Source organism: Manacus candei, unplaced genomic scaffold (assembly GCF_025592945.1).
Source record: "Manacus candei isolate 608988 ecotype Guabito, Panama unplaced genomic scaffold, ASM2559294v1 h1tg000131l, whole genome shotgun sequence".
Classification (NCBI taxonomy): domain Eukaryota; kingdom Metazoa; phylum Chordata; class Aves; order Passeriformes; family Pipridae; genus Manacus; species Manacus candei.
This window is the reverse complement of record NW_026138179.1, coordinates 1,123,622-1,140,772: the sequence shown is the minus strand read 5'-3', so window position 1 is coordinate 1,140,772 and position 17,151 is coordinate 1,123,622. Positions and strand designations below refer to the sequence as shown.

At 41.1% G+C, this 17,151-nt stretch overlaps 1 protein-coding gene across 14 annotated transcripts in view; it reads right to left on the bottom strand.

Moving 5' to 3' along the window:
* Positions 1-17,151, bottom strand: part of SLC7A6 (solute carrier family 7 member 6) — a 27,834-nt gene extending 10,683 nt beyond the window's left edge. Inside the window, exons 1-7 of one of the 14 annotated variants that reach the window (XM_051771286.1) lie at positions 16,443-16,563; positions 13,024-13,184; positions 11,617-11,744; positions 10,591-11,153; positions 8,236-8,361; positions 6,414-6,558; positions 4,380-4,503 (exon numbers count right to left, since the gene is read on the bottom strand). In XM_051771286.1, coding sequence (XP_051627246.1) covers positions 4,380-4,503; positions 6,414-6,558; positions 8,236-8,361; positions 10,591-11,113 — 918 coding nt within the window. In that variant the 5' untranslated portion in view covers positions 11,114-11,153; positions 11,617-11,744; positions 13,024-13,184; positions 16,443-16,563. The other 13 variants (XM_051771287.1, XM_051771288.1, XM_051771293.1 and 10 more) reach the window with 13 other exon arrangements.

Below are 17,151 nucleotides of genomic sequence, written 5' to 3'. Positions count from 1 at the left end.
GAAGTAATCTCCAAAAGGTCTCAGAATAACAAAAATTTCTGTTTGAATTCAGTTAGAAAAGAGAGACTCATCATTTATTCAGCTATACACCAAAGAAGAACCAAACAGCTAAACCACAGCACTTCCCAGTGGTGTGTTTTATTCCAGTGCATGGAGGGAGCAGGTCTGCTCTGGAATATGAGACCACCAAGGTAAATTGGATTGATCAACCCTGACTCATGAGAAGATATCTGAAGATGCAACTGCAATCATCTCTTTATCCCCAGCTTAGTGACAAAGCTGTACTGCTCCACAAAGACAACCACCAGCTATGCAGGACAACCAGCTGTTTGCTTTAAGCACCCTCAGCTCTTCCAAGTAAAAGAAGGAAGCTGCCAAGTGTCCCCTCTGGTATGACCTCAGTGCAGCCCTGCCCGAGCACAGCAGCAGGTAGAGAGGCACGGCACTCGGGGGTCTCTCCTGTCCCTTCACAAACAAAAACCACAACAGCAGTCTCAAATGAAAAACAAAGTTGTTCAGTGACAGTGGAAGGTGAGTTGTCTGCTTTTACTGATTTGTGTTTGTGCTACAGAGTAACTGCTTCATGCCTAAGGCTGAACAGTAAAGGTTGTGATGGTTTGCACAAGGAGGTAAATCAGAAGGCAAATGTGACACTGACAGGAATCTTTGAAAAGGGAAGTCATTTGACATGATCAGCAACCATCTGAAGAGCATTTGCAGAGATTTTAAGGTACCTGTTGCTGTATTATTCAAATTACTTCAACAAAAAAGCTTAAAAAAATCAGTTTCTTAGCCCCAGCATTGAGACTATATGACAATGAAGACAATTTTGAAGTAAAAGGAGGACATTTTATCACTTCTTTTTTATATAATCCCTTGGTAAGATTTCACCTCTCAAGAAAAATAGTAAGCAAGGTGATATTCAAAGATACACTCATATTTCTTTTACTTACAACTTTTACTCCCATCATTCAGAAACTAGAAATAGCTTCCTCCTCGCCCCCTTTTTACAGCTCAAAGCCTTTTGACTGAAAAGGAGAAAGCCACTCCATTCCTTCCCAAAATAGCAACAAGATTAAGTTTAACTGCTGCTTTACTACATGAAGGACTCTCAAATGCAGAAATATTACTACCATGTTTCTTTAAAAATTCATTAATGTCCTTTTCACCCTACAATTACATAAAAGGCAATAAGGAAACTACAGTATTCGGTGTCCTGTATCACATGTAGAATATGTGAGCAGATCAAAGTGGCTCATTTTCATCAGATTAAGTTTTTTGAATAGCTTAATTCTCACCTCCTTTCTTCATTCATCCACTAAGCACAATGCCCTAAGTGTTCTTAAAGATTCCACTGAGGATAAAATTCTCTTCCACCACCCAGAGAAACTTCACCATAAAGACTTTTACATTTTTGTATTATAGAAGGATTTTCAAATACAGTCATTAGCTTTTTCCCCCCACAAATTCACTAAAAACTATGGGTGCGTGATGAGTATTTGAATTTGGACTGCCTGTACACTTTTGAAGCAATTCTCCAAATTATGGCCACTTACTGCTTTTTGGTTCCATTGTTTAGCACCAGAGCTAAAGGGAGGTTCCCTTCTGGACCAGGCTAAATTAAGAGGAGCTGCAAGAGCAAACCTGCTGCACTCCCCACTGCAATCCAAGCACACCCAGCATTCCGTGCAGACCTCACCAGAGGTGCAGTGCACGTGTCAGACCCTCAGGGTCAACTCTTCCACTCCACACACATCCTTCCAGAGGCCCACACAACTTGCCAATGTATTAGTAGATCAAACCTAAAGTTGGTTTCATAAAGCTGGGCAATTGAATTTATATCAGCAACAAAAGGAATCTTCAAGGAATTAAGTGTTAAGTACTATTGAACTTCAGCTGCACTTTCAACTGATCCTTCTAAAAGGGACATAGGCAGCAACAGTCAGAAGACCATTGCTGATGAGACAACTCAGCAAAAATGCCTTTAGATAGAAAAGTAGCCTGGCTCAAGTTCAAGTGTTTGACAAACCCAAGATCTAGTCAAAAATTATGGTTCTAGATTTCCAAAGTCGTTCATTCAGTTCCATTAAAATTAGCCCAAGAAGCAAAACTTCTAAAATAACTTTGGAATGCACAAACCTATTTTTTCATTCTTATCCTGGTCACTTAATATCTCTGCATGCAATTAGATTGACTAAGGACTTGATATCATTCTTATGTCTTCCTTTATTCTCCTCCATGCCCAGATGCATCCTATACTAGACAGGAAGACCTAGTCTGTCCAGTTCTGAGTATTACAATTCCATGTAAAATCACACAGCAGTGTACAGACATAAAGGTACAAATATATAGTCACTTTTGGTAAAAAAAACAATGTCAAAGAACAACTAAATGAAGCATATATAAACCCATAAAAATGTAGGCCTGGGTTTCACATGTGCAGTGAGGTCCAGGCATTCCTCAGCCCTCCTTTCTCTGGCCACCAGTGCTGGAGCACTCGTGTGTTCAGACCCAGGCTGGGCAGGCCCAGGGAATCCCTGCCCACCTCCCAGGGGGGTCAGTGCTCCTGATCCCATCTCCACAGGGCTGGACCACCTCTGGGATGACACGGGCACAGCAGGCACACAACACTCCCAGGGAACAGGCTGGATTGCACTGGAGAATGTCACTGCTGCCAAAGGAGTGTATTTTCCAAGTTTTGTTAGGAAAAAAACGGTGCTGCTTTACAGAAGTCAGGCCACACAGAGGACTGTGTATTGGCTTTTAGATTTGTCTGGATTAATTAACTATAGACAACTATTAGTAATACCATTATTGGTCACTGGAAGGTAGTTTACATGGGATACTATAGCCTACAACAAAAATAAATACTCATGGATATTTTATTACCCCTTAGCATATGCTTATTCAAAAATAAATATTTTCTGTCCTTCTTTTGTTTCATTCTGAAGTGTTTTAGGAAGTCTTTCATAATATATTTCACAACAAATTTGTATTTGCACATTTCAGCTAAAAAGATGTAAAGAATTAAAATTTATTTACTTTCAATACATTTTGTTTGTGTAATTACATTTGAATTAAAACGTCACAGCCCACATTTACATAAACTATTTTGAAAGTTCACATTAAATATAAATATTTGTGAAGTTTGAAATAAAGTCAAGTAAGTGCTTTTGTGGAACCATTTGCCCAAATACCTTAAAAAAGACTTTCCCAGTTTGCTAAGCCAGTTTTTAATCACAGTAATCCTTTGTGGGAACAGAGCAAATACTTCCTTCATTTTGATGTATTTAAAACTCTCTGTCCATTGTCTAACTACTTAAATTTTAGAAACCAATTAGGAACCTAAAAGGAAGGTATGGTATTATTTCTTTTCCTCCAATTTAAATAATCAAAAAGAAGATTAAATTTTCCCAAGCCTCAACTTTAAAGGATATAGTAACCAGAACTATTCAAATATTTCACTAGTTACAGGGGAAAAAACCAAACCTTCACTTTTGTTTAATAACTAGCTTAAATATAAAACATGTTTCGACCAGCTTTTACTTTTAAGAAGCTTATATATTTTAATGGGATTCCAACTTCCTTCCACATACAGAAATGACTTTCAGAATATTCTAAGCTGTTGGAATGAACACTGTTGGGCAGCCAGTGCTGTGAGTTATAAAGGTGATGTGTGTCCCCCCTGGGCTGGCACAGCCCATGTACAGTGCTGTGAGTTACAAAGAGCAGACCCCAGGCTGATGTGTGTCTGTCCCAGCTGGATGTACAGACCCCAGGCTGATGTGTGTCTGTCCCAGCTGGGTGTACAGACCCCAGGCTGATGTGTGTGCCCCTGGATGTACAGACCCCAGGCTGATGTGTGTGCCCCTGGATGTACAGACCCCAGGCTGATGTGTGTGCCCCTGGATGTACAGACCCCAGGCTGATGTGTGTCTGTCCCAGCTGGATGTACAGACCCCAGGCTGATGTGTGTCCCCTGGGCTGGCACAGCCCATGCACAGACAGGCACTGCCCCCTCAGCTCCCAGCACTCCACCGAGGCAGAGGGAACACACAGGACAATCACCTACTAATGACTCCTAATTTACAGTCTGCTCAAAGTGCACCAGTCTCATTAGAGACTTTGCAAAATACCTTTACAAGATGCATCTCTGCTTGTTTTAATAAATCTGATAATACATTATTAGACATGACTTTATTAACTGCTTTTCTGCTTAGGATTAAATTATTCAGGGTGAGTTGTTCTGTCCTACTCTATTCAGTCAACTAAGTACTATAATAAACTAGAGGTTTTTCCTGTTTTGCCCCTAAAAATGAAATGCATCCCTAAAAGGGGCGAAGTTAATAACATAGCAAAATGCCATATGGTCAACTTACCACTGCCACAGCATCACTAGAAAGAACAGCTTGAGCATCCAGCACTGTATAGTAAGCTACATTGGTCATAATATAGATAATAGTCACAATTGGCATAGACACTGCAATAGCCAGAGGTAAGTTCCTGGAAGACAAAAAACACCCAAACCCCCCAAGAGCAGAAAAAATTTCCATTAATAACAGAATAAACTTAATTTATTTGTATCCTTTACAAAAGACAGAAGAGTTATGAAGCCAGAATACAGATTTCAAAAAAGGTATCTCTGGAATCAGGGTTTGGTTTCTCTTAAAACTAGAAATTCTAATACAGAATACTGGAAAAAAAAAAATCTAATTTTTACAATAACTTAAAGCCTAAATTATGTGTAAAAACTGATTCTATGCAACTGTTCTTCAAATACTCCAACTTCAAGGTTTCCAGATCTGTAATAACAGCCTTCACATTTACATGCTTTAAATTATTTCCGTGTTAATGACCACAACCAGAACCCAAAGAGCCAGAGCACTGAGTCACTGCACTCCTTCTCCCTGGGAAATGCAGCTGTTCTTCTACCACCTGCTTCTAGGACTGATGGAGGGAGATCCACTAAAGCAAACCAAAGCCCTGACCTTCCATCTCCCCCACCATGCAGAGAACAAACAATGGCTGCATGACTGCAGAGAACAGAGGTGCAGATGCAGAACTGCCACACAGCTGGGAGCTCAGGATGTGGGGTATCTCACTAGCAAGCACAGGTCGAGAAAGCAATAGGAAAAAGAGTCAAGAGTAATAAGGAAACACTGCTAACCATTAGATGTAAACAGATAAGATTTAATTGTGAGATAAACTCACAGTGCTGAGTCTGCAGCTCCATAGAAAGAAACCAGAGAGCAAAAGCAAATTTCTGATGGTAGGCTTTAGCTTTTTTCAGCCTTATTCTTTCCTCAAACCTTGCAGGGATATTCAAATGTTTCAAAAAGGGAAGCAGAACTGAGTGTGTCACTCTCACACTTGTCCAGTATGAAATCAAACACAGTATGGTGACATCAATGAGCATCTGCCAGGAACACTGTTTTCAGCAGCAACAACAAAAACAACAAAACCCCAACAAAGCATAAAAATTATCAGTCTGACTAAAACTTTGGAAGCTTCCTCAAAAACTTCCTGAGGCCCAGCAGTCCAGCTGTGTCCCTGTGATGCTGTGGAAGCAGAAAAACAAACATACACCACAGTACCCCATATAAAATCAGAAAATTAGTAACTGGGAGTTCTGCTTCCAGGTTGCACACTCACAGTAAGAGACCCATGAACCTCAGCACAGAGAAGAAACAGAACCAGAAAATCACTGAGAAATCAATTCAGAAATGTTACATAAAGTAACAAAAAGCTGAAATGGTATTTTAAGGACTTTGCATCATCCAAGATTAAAAGCCAAGCATCTATGTCAAACTTAACTTGTGGATGGCAACTTTTGAGTGGACAAGCACGAGGGCACTACGAGTCAAGTGAACGTGAAAAACACGAAATTGCTGCAGTAATTTGACAGAAGTCTGGAATCCCTCCTCTTTATTGCCCAGAACTGTCCATGCAGAAAGCTGAAATGGGCAGTTCACCTTAACACCTGCAATTCTACCAAGAACAAAGCTTGTGTTAGGCACTGAAGCCTAAAGAGAGCAAATGACTATGATGAAATTTTTATCAGCTGCACACCCTGTGAGAAAATCAGAATGACCACACTGGTAAACAGAGCACAGACTACAATCAGGTACCTGTTCCACTGCAATATTGACAACTACTGTAATGAACAGCAGCAACATCTTGAACTGAAAGCTTATCAAGCACTGAACACAGCATCCACCAGTCATCTAGATGTATTTCTTACCTTTTCTTTCTTTCCCATTTTTAATGGAGTTTGGGAAAACTTTCAGCCTCACCATCTAAGTATCCAGCAGTTCTACTTGTTTCTGTATAAGCTCAGAACCCATTAGTGAATGACAGCCACAAACAAAGCAACTCAGGAAGTATCTGGTTTTAGAAAGCTTGAATCAATTTACCTTTCTGGGTTTTTGATTTCTTCTGTTACAAAATTGAGCGTATCCCAACCAGAGTAAGAGAACAAGGCAGAATATAGTGCAAGGGAGATGTCTCCAATATTAAAAGAGGATCCCTCAAAAGAGTTCTCAAAGTGTGATGTATGCCCTGTGTGTGAAAGAGATGCAATGAAGGACAGCATAATTAAAATACAGCAAATAATGTGCACAAAAAACCTCAGAAACCCTAATTCCTTCAAATCTGCTTATTAAGATCTTTCTTCCAGTTCTTCTCTGTGCTTTAGCCATGAAAACAAGCATTTAAAACTACTAAAAATTATGGCATGTGGATGATACAATTAAACACCTTGTTTGTCCACAATGGCACAAGTTCAGGAATATTAAGTTCAGACTAAGCTACAAACAACTGGCAACAACAGTACTCAGGCTAAGAGTATTTTTTATAACATATGTATTTATAAGACAATTGACTCTAGTCTTCTATACCCTTTTAAATTTCCAAACATTTTGCCTATGCAGAAAACAAAGCTTACAGGTGTTTTTAGATAACTGTGACAAATAACCCCACACAAACATCTAAGTGGATGCTTAAGTTTTTGCTATTAAAAACTGAATACTGAGAAAAATTAACAGAACTTTAAATATCACTGTTACTTTTCCCAAGCTAAGAGGAAAAGTTACGGTTTTTGCACCAGTATTTGTGAAAACTTGTGCCATCTTTTGACTTTAAGCAACTCAAGACAAGTTCATCAATCACAGTTTATACATTCAGACTGTTTTACACAAACAGACACACGCAAACCCAGCAAATACAGAAAGGTCAGTTACTGTGTAAGCCAATATTTGCAGCCTCTCAAATATCTTTATTTATTTTTCTTCCCTGGTTTTTATCCCAATCAGATATAGGGTTGCTATTCCCTTGGCACAGACACTGGCAGAGTAACTGCTGAGTCAGAAAGGGAGATGGGAGATGATGTGAAGGGAGCTGAGAACAAGCTCAGCATCTGCAAAACAGGGCTGGGCTGGTGTGCTGAGGATGAAACACCTCCCAGGGGGCTCCCATTCTGCATGTCCTTGTCCCATTCACAATAATTACCTTGCTCTTGAACTCTCAACAATAACCAGTTAGAGCAAAGGACATGAACTGCCAGACTGCGGGAAAGACAAGCCTTTATGGCAGCAGGGTCAGTTTTTTAAGCTAACACACCAATAAATTCACCCCAAAGGAAGGGCTGAGAACAAAACTAAGTTCAGAATTTCTATAACTTAAAGGCCAATGCCCAACACACACACACACACACACACACACACACACTCTCTCTCTCTAATTCTTAACAGCTATAATAAAACTCGGGCTTTGAGCAAAAACAGAGCTGTTATTTCACAAATCTTCCTACATATTCTATTTTTGCTTTAATTTCAGACACTTTCAGACTTGCACAAAATTCCTTCTGTAAAAAGACATATTCAGTTGATCTCACTGTAAAGCAGTATGTTCCTTACAGGAATTTACAATGTCTCCACTCCCATTGTATTTTGCTGTCTCTGTATTTCACTGTTTCATGTCCTTTATTATCCCATCCTGCAGGCTGTAAAGTACAGGATTGCTGAGCCATCCAGTACCTTTTTTTCCGCAGTTCAAAGTCAACTGAGATAGGCTGGATATCTCACAGTACCATGATAATGCCCAACAATGGGGTTACTGGTGTTTTCAAAGGGGCTATATCATCCTTCTACTGAGGCATAAAACACAGTTTGCAGCCTGTAGACAGTTACTCGGTTTAACTGATAAATACAAACCTTTGCTTTAATTTTACAAGCTTACCCTGGCATATTTTAACAACTCCAGCTATGATGATGGCAATGAGAGCGATAACTTTGGCGTAAGTAAATATATCCTGCACACGTGTTCCCCATTTAACATAGGCACAGTTTATAAATGTTAAAAGACCTAGGGGAGGAAAAAAGAAGACAAATTAAAAGACCATTTGAACAATGTTCAATTTAATTCATTTTTCAAAGATTTTAATTGCAATCTAAATACACACTTACCTGTTATACAACTACTTAGGTTCAACTAAGCCAAATACACTAGTACTGAAAACACACTGGTTCAAACAAAACAGCAAAAAGCAGTTCTAAACACACTGTTTCAAAAGATGGAAGGAAAGATATTCCCCTTCTCTCATTACATGCCCATTTTCCTGATGTTACCCCTCATCAGCTGCACTCTGTAATTATCCTGAAATTAAAGAAACTGTTACATGAAATAATTCATTTCAATGTATCAATACTATTCTGATAAATGAAAGATTAGAAATTCCTTTAGGCAAACATATTAAAAGAGTGTTTGATAAGTTTTATTATCCTTCCTTGCTAGGCTCAGGATGAGTTCAACATCCATGGAGCAGCTGCCACACCAAGTATGGTCCCAGGTGATTCAACACCCCTCTCCAGTTCTATTGAACTGTATTTCAAAGAGAGAACAGATCTGAGCAAGGAATTTACAAGGACATGCACTGATAGGACAGGGGGTAACGGCTCTGGGAAGGCAGGGAGATTAGATTAGATTAGATTAGGTATCAGGAAGAATTGTTCCCTGGGATAGTGGGGAGGCCCTGGCACAGGGTGCCCAGAGAAGCTGTGGCTGCCCCAGCCCTGGGAGTGCCCAAGGCCAGGTTGGATGGGGCTTGGAGCCACCAAGCTTGGAGCTTGGTGGGAGGTATCCCTGCCCAGGGCAGGGTGGGATGAGATGAGAGCCCCCTCCAACCCAACCCATTCCATGGCTCTAAGAGCATGTGCTTTAGTTAACACAACAGTCATCTGGAACTTCAAAACTGGTAATAAGTCATGAGTATTCTGAGTATACTTCTCCCTCTACCCCAAAACAAGTTAGAGTCAGACCTGTTTCACAAGACTGCAATGAAATTTGAAATGAGACTTGCAGATCTCACCAATATTTTAGAGTTGCTGACTAAGCTTACGCACATGATCAGCTTCCCCAAGAATGTTTTCATGGCTCTCAACATTTTGCTTTTGCATTTCTTACGTTTTTTTTTGAAGGGGAGAGCCAGACAACCTCTACCTTAACTGAAGGGCTGAATATTGAACAGGATTCAGTATCTTCAGTATTTAACAAAATCCTAATTCAGTGCATATTTTTCTTAGATTATCACTACATTATTTAAACTTCTGTGTTGGAAACAATATTTCCCCCAAATCTCATATTTTCTCTAGGTAGTAAAAGAGTGGTCATATTCTACCATATTTTTTATCTCCAAAGAATTTTCTCATACTTAAAATATGCATATAAATAGACACTAAATTGGATTGTTTCAGGAGTAAGGTAGTAGCAAATAAAAATCAAATGAAAAGATGTGATACATTATTTCCTTTCTCGGAATCCAAGAATACTGTGATACTGTTAAGCTAAAAATGAGCTACCAAATTGAAAAGCATTGATTCTTCAGAGGTAACAAAAAGAAGGTAATGATCTCAAAAGCATGGCACTGGCATGTTAGACAGTCGGGCCAAGCAGAGTAGCTAAAGAGATTCTATTGAGTCCACTGAGCTTGGCAAGACGAGGGGGAAAAAACAGTTGTATCAAATTTCAAAAGCCAGGACTGCTGCAGTTCCCAAAGAGTCCTCAGGAAAACAACCAACTGCTCAGTCTCTGCTCCTCAGTTTTAGTGATCAGAGTATTTGCTTGAGGTTTATTTCAGCCTTTTTTTTCAAAGCAACTTTTATTGGGAGTAATTATTATTACTGAGTTAGGGCTTGGTCTCTACTTCAGATGAAATGCTACTCTGCCTCTGACACCTTAAAAAAAAAAAGAAAGATAAGAATCTAATAAGCCACACCTCCTCTCTCTTTCTTTTACTGAAATTAATCTCTCATGCTTTCTTCAACTTCATTATTGTTTAGCTACTTAAAGTTCCTGAGAACTGTCAAGTTTTGGTTCTGCAGCACACAGGTTTTCTGTGCACACAACACCTCCACTTCTCAACACAGCTACAGACAGGTACTGTAGTACTGACGTTATGGTTCATCACAAGCATAATCTGGAATGAATGATTTTTTGAAACCCTACCAGAGTAGTAAGTAGACTTGGTAAGATCTGTTTTACTAAAACTTACTGTGGATAAAACACTGCCCCCAGTGAACCCCCAGAAATACTCACATTCACAGGCAGCTGCTATGAGACGACAGGCCAGATACGGAGGGTCACAGGAAGGGAAGAAGGGCTGGACTATGTAGTTAGCAAAGGTGATGGCTATAATTGCTTGGCTGGTTGGCTCAACAATGAGCAGGGAGGTCCACAAACGAATAAAAGCAATGAAGCTCCCAAAAGACTCCAAGATATATGCATAGCTGGCTCCTGACTTCGTAATGGTGGTTCCAAGTTCAGCATAGCAGAGAGCTCCGAAGACTGAAAATATCCCTCCCATTGCCCAAACTACCAGAGACAATCCATAAGATCTGCTGTAGAGGAGAACTCCTTTGGGAGAGACAAAGATACCTGAACCAATCATGTTGCCTACAATAAGGCTTATCCCATTTAGCAAAGATATTTCTTTCTTCAGTTGCAAAGCATTTTCACTTCCATGCTGTGTGGTACTTGGATCTGTCCTTTCTGATTTACTGACAGGGCTGTATTCAGCCCCTGACACGTGGGACTCTGTGCCATCTGTCCTTCCTGCCATTGTGGACGGGCTGGGAATTCTCCACGACTCCAATCACAGTCTAAAACAAAATGAAACAGCTGAAATCACTATTTTTTTTTTATCCCAAGACTTTCTTGAAAAATCTTCTTTCCATCCTTTTGGACACTGATTTACAAATACAAATTAAGAAATTGCCTTCATATTGTTTTTTACACAAATTCATGCACAGTTAAACAGGAAAACCAACTCACAACAGAGAAAGAGACAAATTCCAATACAACTTCAGACCAGAGAGGGTTCTTACCTCTAGGAAAACAAACAAACAAAATCGTAGGACAGACAGAATTCAGGGACTCCAGTTTTGAGCAAAACAAGAAAGAACAGAGAGAAGCACAGTGAGATGACACAGAAAAGCAAGCACTGCAGGACCAAGATGAGTTGTAAGCATGAAGCCAGAGGTACTGCAATACCAAACACATAACTTAGGAGTGCTCCAGGCCAGGGCTGCACGTTACTCATGCAGGGGGGGCAGAGGCACCTACTCCAGAATCCCCGGGATCCAACTCTACACTTCTCACCAACACTACGGGTCACTCCCTCCCCAAAACTATTTCCAGATCTCACTGCCTTCTTTCTTGGAGAAGAAGAAAGTTATCTAAGAGTGCAGGCTCTACATGAAAAAACCCAGAGTAGCTTCAATCCAAATTCCTCCATTAGCAGCTATACTGAACAGTATCTAAGAACACAGAAATCAAATAATCTTTTTCCTCTGCTTCAGTACTGACCATTTGGAAAAGAGCCACCTTCTTTCAAGTCTCCAGAAAATTCTCCCCTTGCCTTCCAAAAGCAAATTACTGCTAATAAGATTTCTTAGCACAAGAATATACTGATAATTCTGAATAATGTCCATTTTATAGAAGTTCAAGTAAGAAATAATCTATTCCAGGAACAATCTTGTATGAAGAAATGAACATTTGATTACTAGTTTATCAGCTGCATAAAGAGCAGGCCCTACATAATTACCAAAATTAATTTCATGACCATTCATTTACCCTGGGCCTCATCAAACCCTCAGTGTATACTTCAGTCAATAACTATAGAACAGAAAAAACGAAGTTGAGGTCAATTAGAATAAAGTAGGGGAGGAAGGGATGAATTTGTGCTTTTTTGGGGTAACACTAATTTTACCAAAGGTTTTGTTACTGCAACAATAGACTTGTCAGCTGAGAGAACCAAACCCCTGAATATGGGGATTTTGAAAGGTCAGCATGCAGCCACCCAAACTAGATGTATATCTGTGCATCTACTAACACAGGAACACACAAGGTCTTCCCTTCACTTAGAGGGACACACCTTTCTGGAGGGAATATTATTCCTTTATCATAAAGCCAACACCTCTATACTACAGTACAGAAAATCTCACTTGACATCCCTAAACCAGAATAGTTTCAAAGATGTGAAAATGATAAAGATTATTTTCAATCAAGTAACAGAAAGTAACTTCTACTGAAATGGAGTACAAATCATTTATTGAAACGTTACATCATTCATCTCCAACTCATGAATCCTTAGAGATAGTGTTCTTCTAAAGAATGCAAAATGAGATCCTCAATCTGTTTAGTTGGATGCCTTCTGATTTATTTTCCCCTCAGTACTCCAAAGAAACACTTTAAAGATGGCTAATTACTAAATACATATTTTATCATTTATACATGAGTCAACATCTTATCTGGTGCCATACATACATCAGAAGCCATCAAATTTCACACTTACAATTAGACTAAAAATTTTCAACCTTCCACAGACTGATCTCTGCTATTTCAGAACTTAAAAGCTTGAGTGTTATAATGAGGACGTCCAACAAAATAAAACTAACCGAGAGGGGGATCCACACAGTTTCTACAGATGAGTGTGCCCAAAACTGCAAAAGAAAAGGAAAGTATATTTACCTCAACAGTTGTTACCTCTTCTCCTTGTTATTTGCTCTTCCATCTATCTTGTGCCAAATTCATTTGCAATCACATACTGGCTGACTTTCTGTTATTGGTGTAGTAGAGTGAAGTCTTCAAAAAGACATGTGGCCTATGAGCTCACAAGATTATCTGGTTTGCTTTACAACAGAAAGATCAGTTATTACTCTGTAAATGAATATAATTATTATAATAATTGTAAACTCGATGCAATCATCTGAAAGCTGTGTAAAACAGCAGAACAAACAGTCAAAGCAGATGTTTTCATTACTAATTTGGCTGTAAAAAGTGGATTTAAGGGAACACTTGTGACTCATAAAAGTAACATTTAATTCCAAATTGAGTCTTCTCATGTCTACGAAATGAACTCAGACAGAACATTAGTTGCAAATGTATTTCAGAAGGCAAGTCATCCTGAACAAACGTCAGTGGAAAAATCAAGAATACTACAGCTATTATTACGACATCCAACTGCCAGCCTGGAAATATGCCATGTTCATTTTCAGCCTTTCCAGCTAAAGGATAAAATTCTGTAAATATGAAGAATTCATCACAAACATAAAACATCATTTTGGTGATAACCACACATGATTTTCACTCCACATATCCTAATCATCATTCCCGTTTCTTCCTGGAACACCTTTCAAAGTACAGTTTGATAAGAAGCATACACTTTACTTTGAATACTCAGGCATTGTGATGGTTTGACTTGATTTAAATCAATTGAATAATTCAAATCACATCAAATCTGATGTGTTCACACACAGGCAGTTTTGCACTAAGAGTAACCGTGATTTACCTCATGGTCTGAAGCTCAGAGGTAAATTTAATTACCTGCAACTACCAGTGACTGTCACTGTTCAAATGCCTCCACCTCAATTAGCAGCACGTGACTGCAGTTCTATACAGGTTTTTTACTGGTGCCCTTGACTGCTTCTTGCCCTAATCTGCTCTACCCAGGAAAGATCAATCACAAGATCAATCACCGCCTCTCTCAGCCCAGCCTCTTTTGTCCCCCAATACTCTTTCTTCCTCTCCAAGTCTGCTTTTGTTATTCCCAGCTTCAGGTATCTGCCGACAAGGATTTAAGGAAGGTGTGTGCAACAGCTCACTCCACATTTGGCATTTCTTTCTCTCCTCTACACTTGTTTGTTTTATACCCTTAGAGCCTTGAGGGCAGGAATTGCTTATTTGCCTGAGTCATGTGTCTTATTACACCACCTCTGCGACAGAAACAAAACTGTTGGCACTTCACTCAATCTTAAATGTAACTAAAATCTGCAGCTTTTACCAAATGGAAGGAAAAACTTAACAATGAAGAGGGAGAGCAGAGACTAGAAAACTGAAGCTATGTCAATATTAACAACACACAGAAAAAACACATATATTAAAATCCATGATTCTGTCACATGATCATTACTTCTGTGGTAATAGAAGATAGGCTTGGAAGAGGAGAACGAGAGATAAATAGTATATATTTTCTAACATACAATAATCCTGTAACACTGCATTTAAAAATACTATTAGAACAATCTCTAACGCTGCCAAAGCCTGGCCACAGGACTGCTGTGGCTAAGGCAGGGTCATGCTTTCACACAAGCTAACTAACACGGATTTCCTCATCGCTGGCCCTTGTGCAATACAAAGTCTTCCAACTCTTTTTTCTTGCTGATCGTTGCAGCTCTGAGGAATCTTTTTGCTGATATGTGATTTTTTTTTACTGAAATGACTCTGCCGTTGATAGAATAGGCTTTAATATGAACCTGGGACCGAGTGACCTGAAACTAGGATCCCTTCAGTGCTTCACCAAAACTGTACATTCTGGTAAGGCCTATCCCACTTTGGCCAGGTACCAAAGGAGCTAATGAAGGTTAACATGCATTTAGCAGAGAACTAACAGTGCATTACAGGGTGGCCCTCCTGTAAGGGAAGGGAAAGAGGAACCCTCCACCAAGATCCCCTTTCTCCCACTGAACAGGACAGCTGTCATGTGCTCAGCCTGGGGTGAACCTGCACGTGGGTTAATGGCCAAGGTGAAGGACCAAACTGCTGAAAGTTTACTGTGTTTTGCTGCTTTCTTATACAGTACCTGCTCATCACCAAAGATTGCTACTGTTCTTGCCTGTCTTCCATAGTTGCCTTGGTTGCCTAACTCCGGCCATAACACAGCTTTACCCTATACCTGGACTATTCACATATAAATAAGTCACCAGATGTAAGACTCCTATTTCTGAACACAATGAATGGCCCTTCGAGCAAGAGCCAAGATTGCTCTATACAGGCAAGCAGCATCAAAGTCTTCAGGGAGTTAAGCACCAACAGAGCAAAGGTTGTAAGTCCCAGAAATGCTTATTCATTGCAATGTATATATTTAGGCACCTCACAGTCTGAACATTTACATGTCCAGCACGTGTTTTCCTTTCTGCTGGTGAGAGAAGAATCACTTCCCTGCCATACATACATATGCTGAGCAGACAGGAAGCCCTTGAAACAAAAGCAATTCCCGATGTAAAGATTATTCTCTTCAACCAAGCCTTTTGTGCTTGCATATGCAAACTCACCATCTTTAGGACTTTAAAAAAAAAAAATAACCCTTCAATCAAATAGAATTGGCTGTAACACCCATTTTTTAAAAACATGGCCAGGTATGTTTACCATGTAAAAAGGTATGAAAGAGAAGTTACTATGTCAATCAATCATTCACTTGATAGTTTATCAGTGATGGTAGTAAGTCCCGACCATACACACCTGTGACACAGCTGGAAAGAGATGTTCTGCAAATACACATACTACCCACATGTTTGGACAAATCCTGAATAAGGCTGTGAACACTGAATCAGGGAAAGACCTATCATCAGCTCACAACAGATACTCAGTTACAACGTCTCAGAAACTTCCCAAAAATTCTTAAATTACTAGTCCTAGACAAACCCACATCATTAATACTAACCTAGATTTTAAACTCAGTCATAAAGAACTGTGCCAGCTCCAAGTGGAAAACAATTTGCCACTATATTCTTCCTACTTCTAATTTATTTTTATATTTCCAAGGGAAAAAACAGATGCAAGCTCACAGCATGGACTTTGTGGTGACAGTCCTGATTTAGCAAGAGGTGCGGTTGGGAGTGCACGAAGCAACTGCAAGGAGCGGAACACCTGGTGAAATTGGTAGCATAAGGCTCAAGTAAAGACAGAAGGGTCTGTTCAATAACTTGTTTTTCATCCTGGGGCAGAAAAGTGAAAACCTCCGAAAAGGGGGGAAAGTAACGCCAAACGGCACACTCTTACCTGCAGATCTACACCCACGTGTACTCCTCAGGCGCGACCTACGGTCACGCCTAAACAGACCGTACTCAATACATGACACTTAAAAACACATAAGCAATGCAAATCAGTACCAAGCGCCAGTGAGCCGAGGCACTCCGGCCTGAGGGTCTCACCGGCCCCTGCGAGGCGTTACCGGAGCGGTTACAACCGCCCGCAGGTACAACCGCCCGCAGGTACAACCGCCCGCAGGTACAACCGCCCGCAGGTACAACCGCCCGCACCCACCGCCCCGCAGGACCCTCGCACCGCCGCTGCCAAACCACATCAAACCTCGGGCTCGGGACGGGCGCCCCGGGCTGTCGGGAGGGGACCCTGAGGGGGTCCGGCCGCCGGAGGGGGCCCAGGTGTCCTCTCGCCCCTCGAGGGGCGAGGTTCAGACGGACTGCCAGCGTCACGGCAGCCCAGGAAGGAAGCTGCGGCAGGCTCCCGCCTCAGCCGGGGACTGTCAGGGCTGGGGCACTCACATGTGCTGCCGCTGAATCACCCCTTAAAAACAACTCACGGCGTTTATCGCGCTTCCTTCCCGTGCAGCCGCAGCCCCCGGGGCGCCGAGGCCGCCAGCCCTGGATGCTGCAGGAGAGGCGCCGCCGGCAGCCCCCGCGCCGAGCCCCGCCAGCCTCCCCTCAGGGCGGGGGGAGCCCCGGACGCCTCCGCAGCCCCGCCCGGCCGTGTGGGCGCGGGCCCCGCGTTACCTCCGCTCCGTTACGGCCGCGGCCGTGTAGGGGATGCTCGCCCGTTGCCACACGTGTGATGGCGGCCGCGCCGCCCCGCCCCGCCACC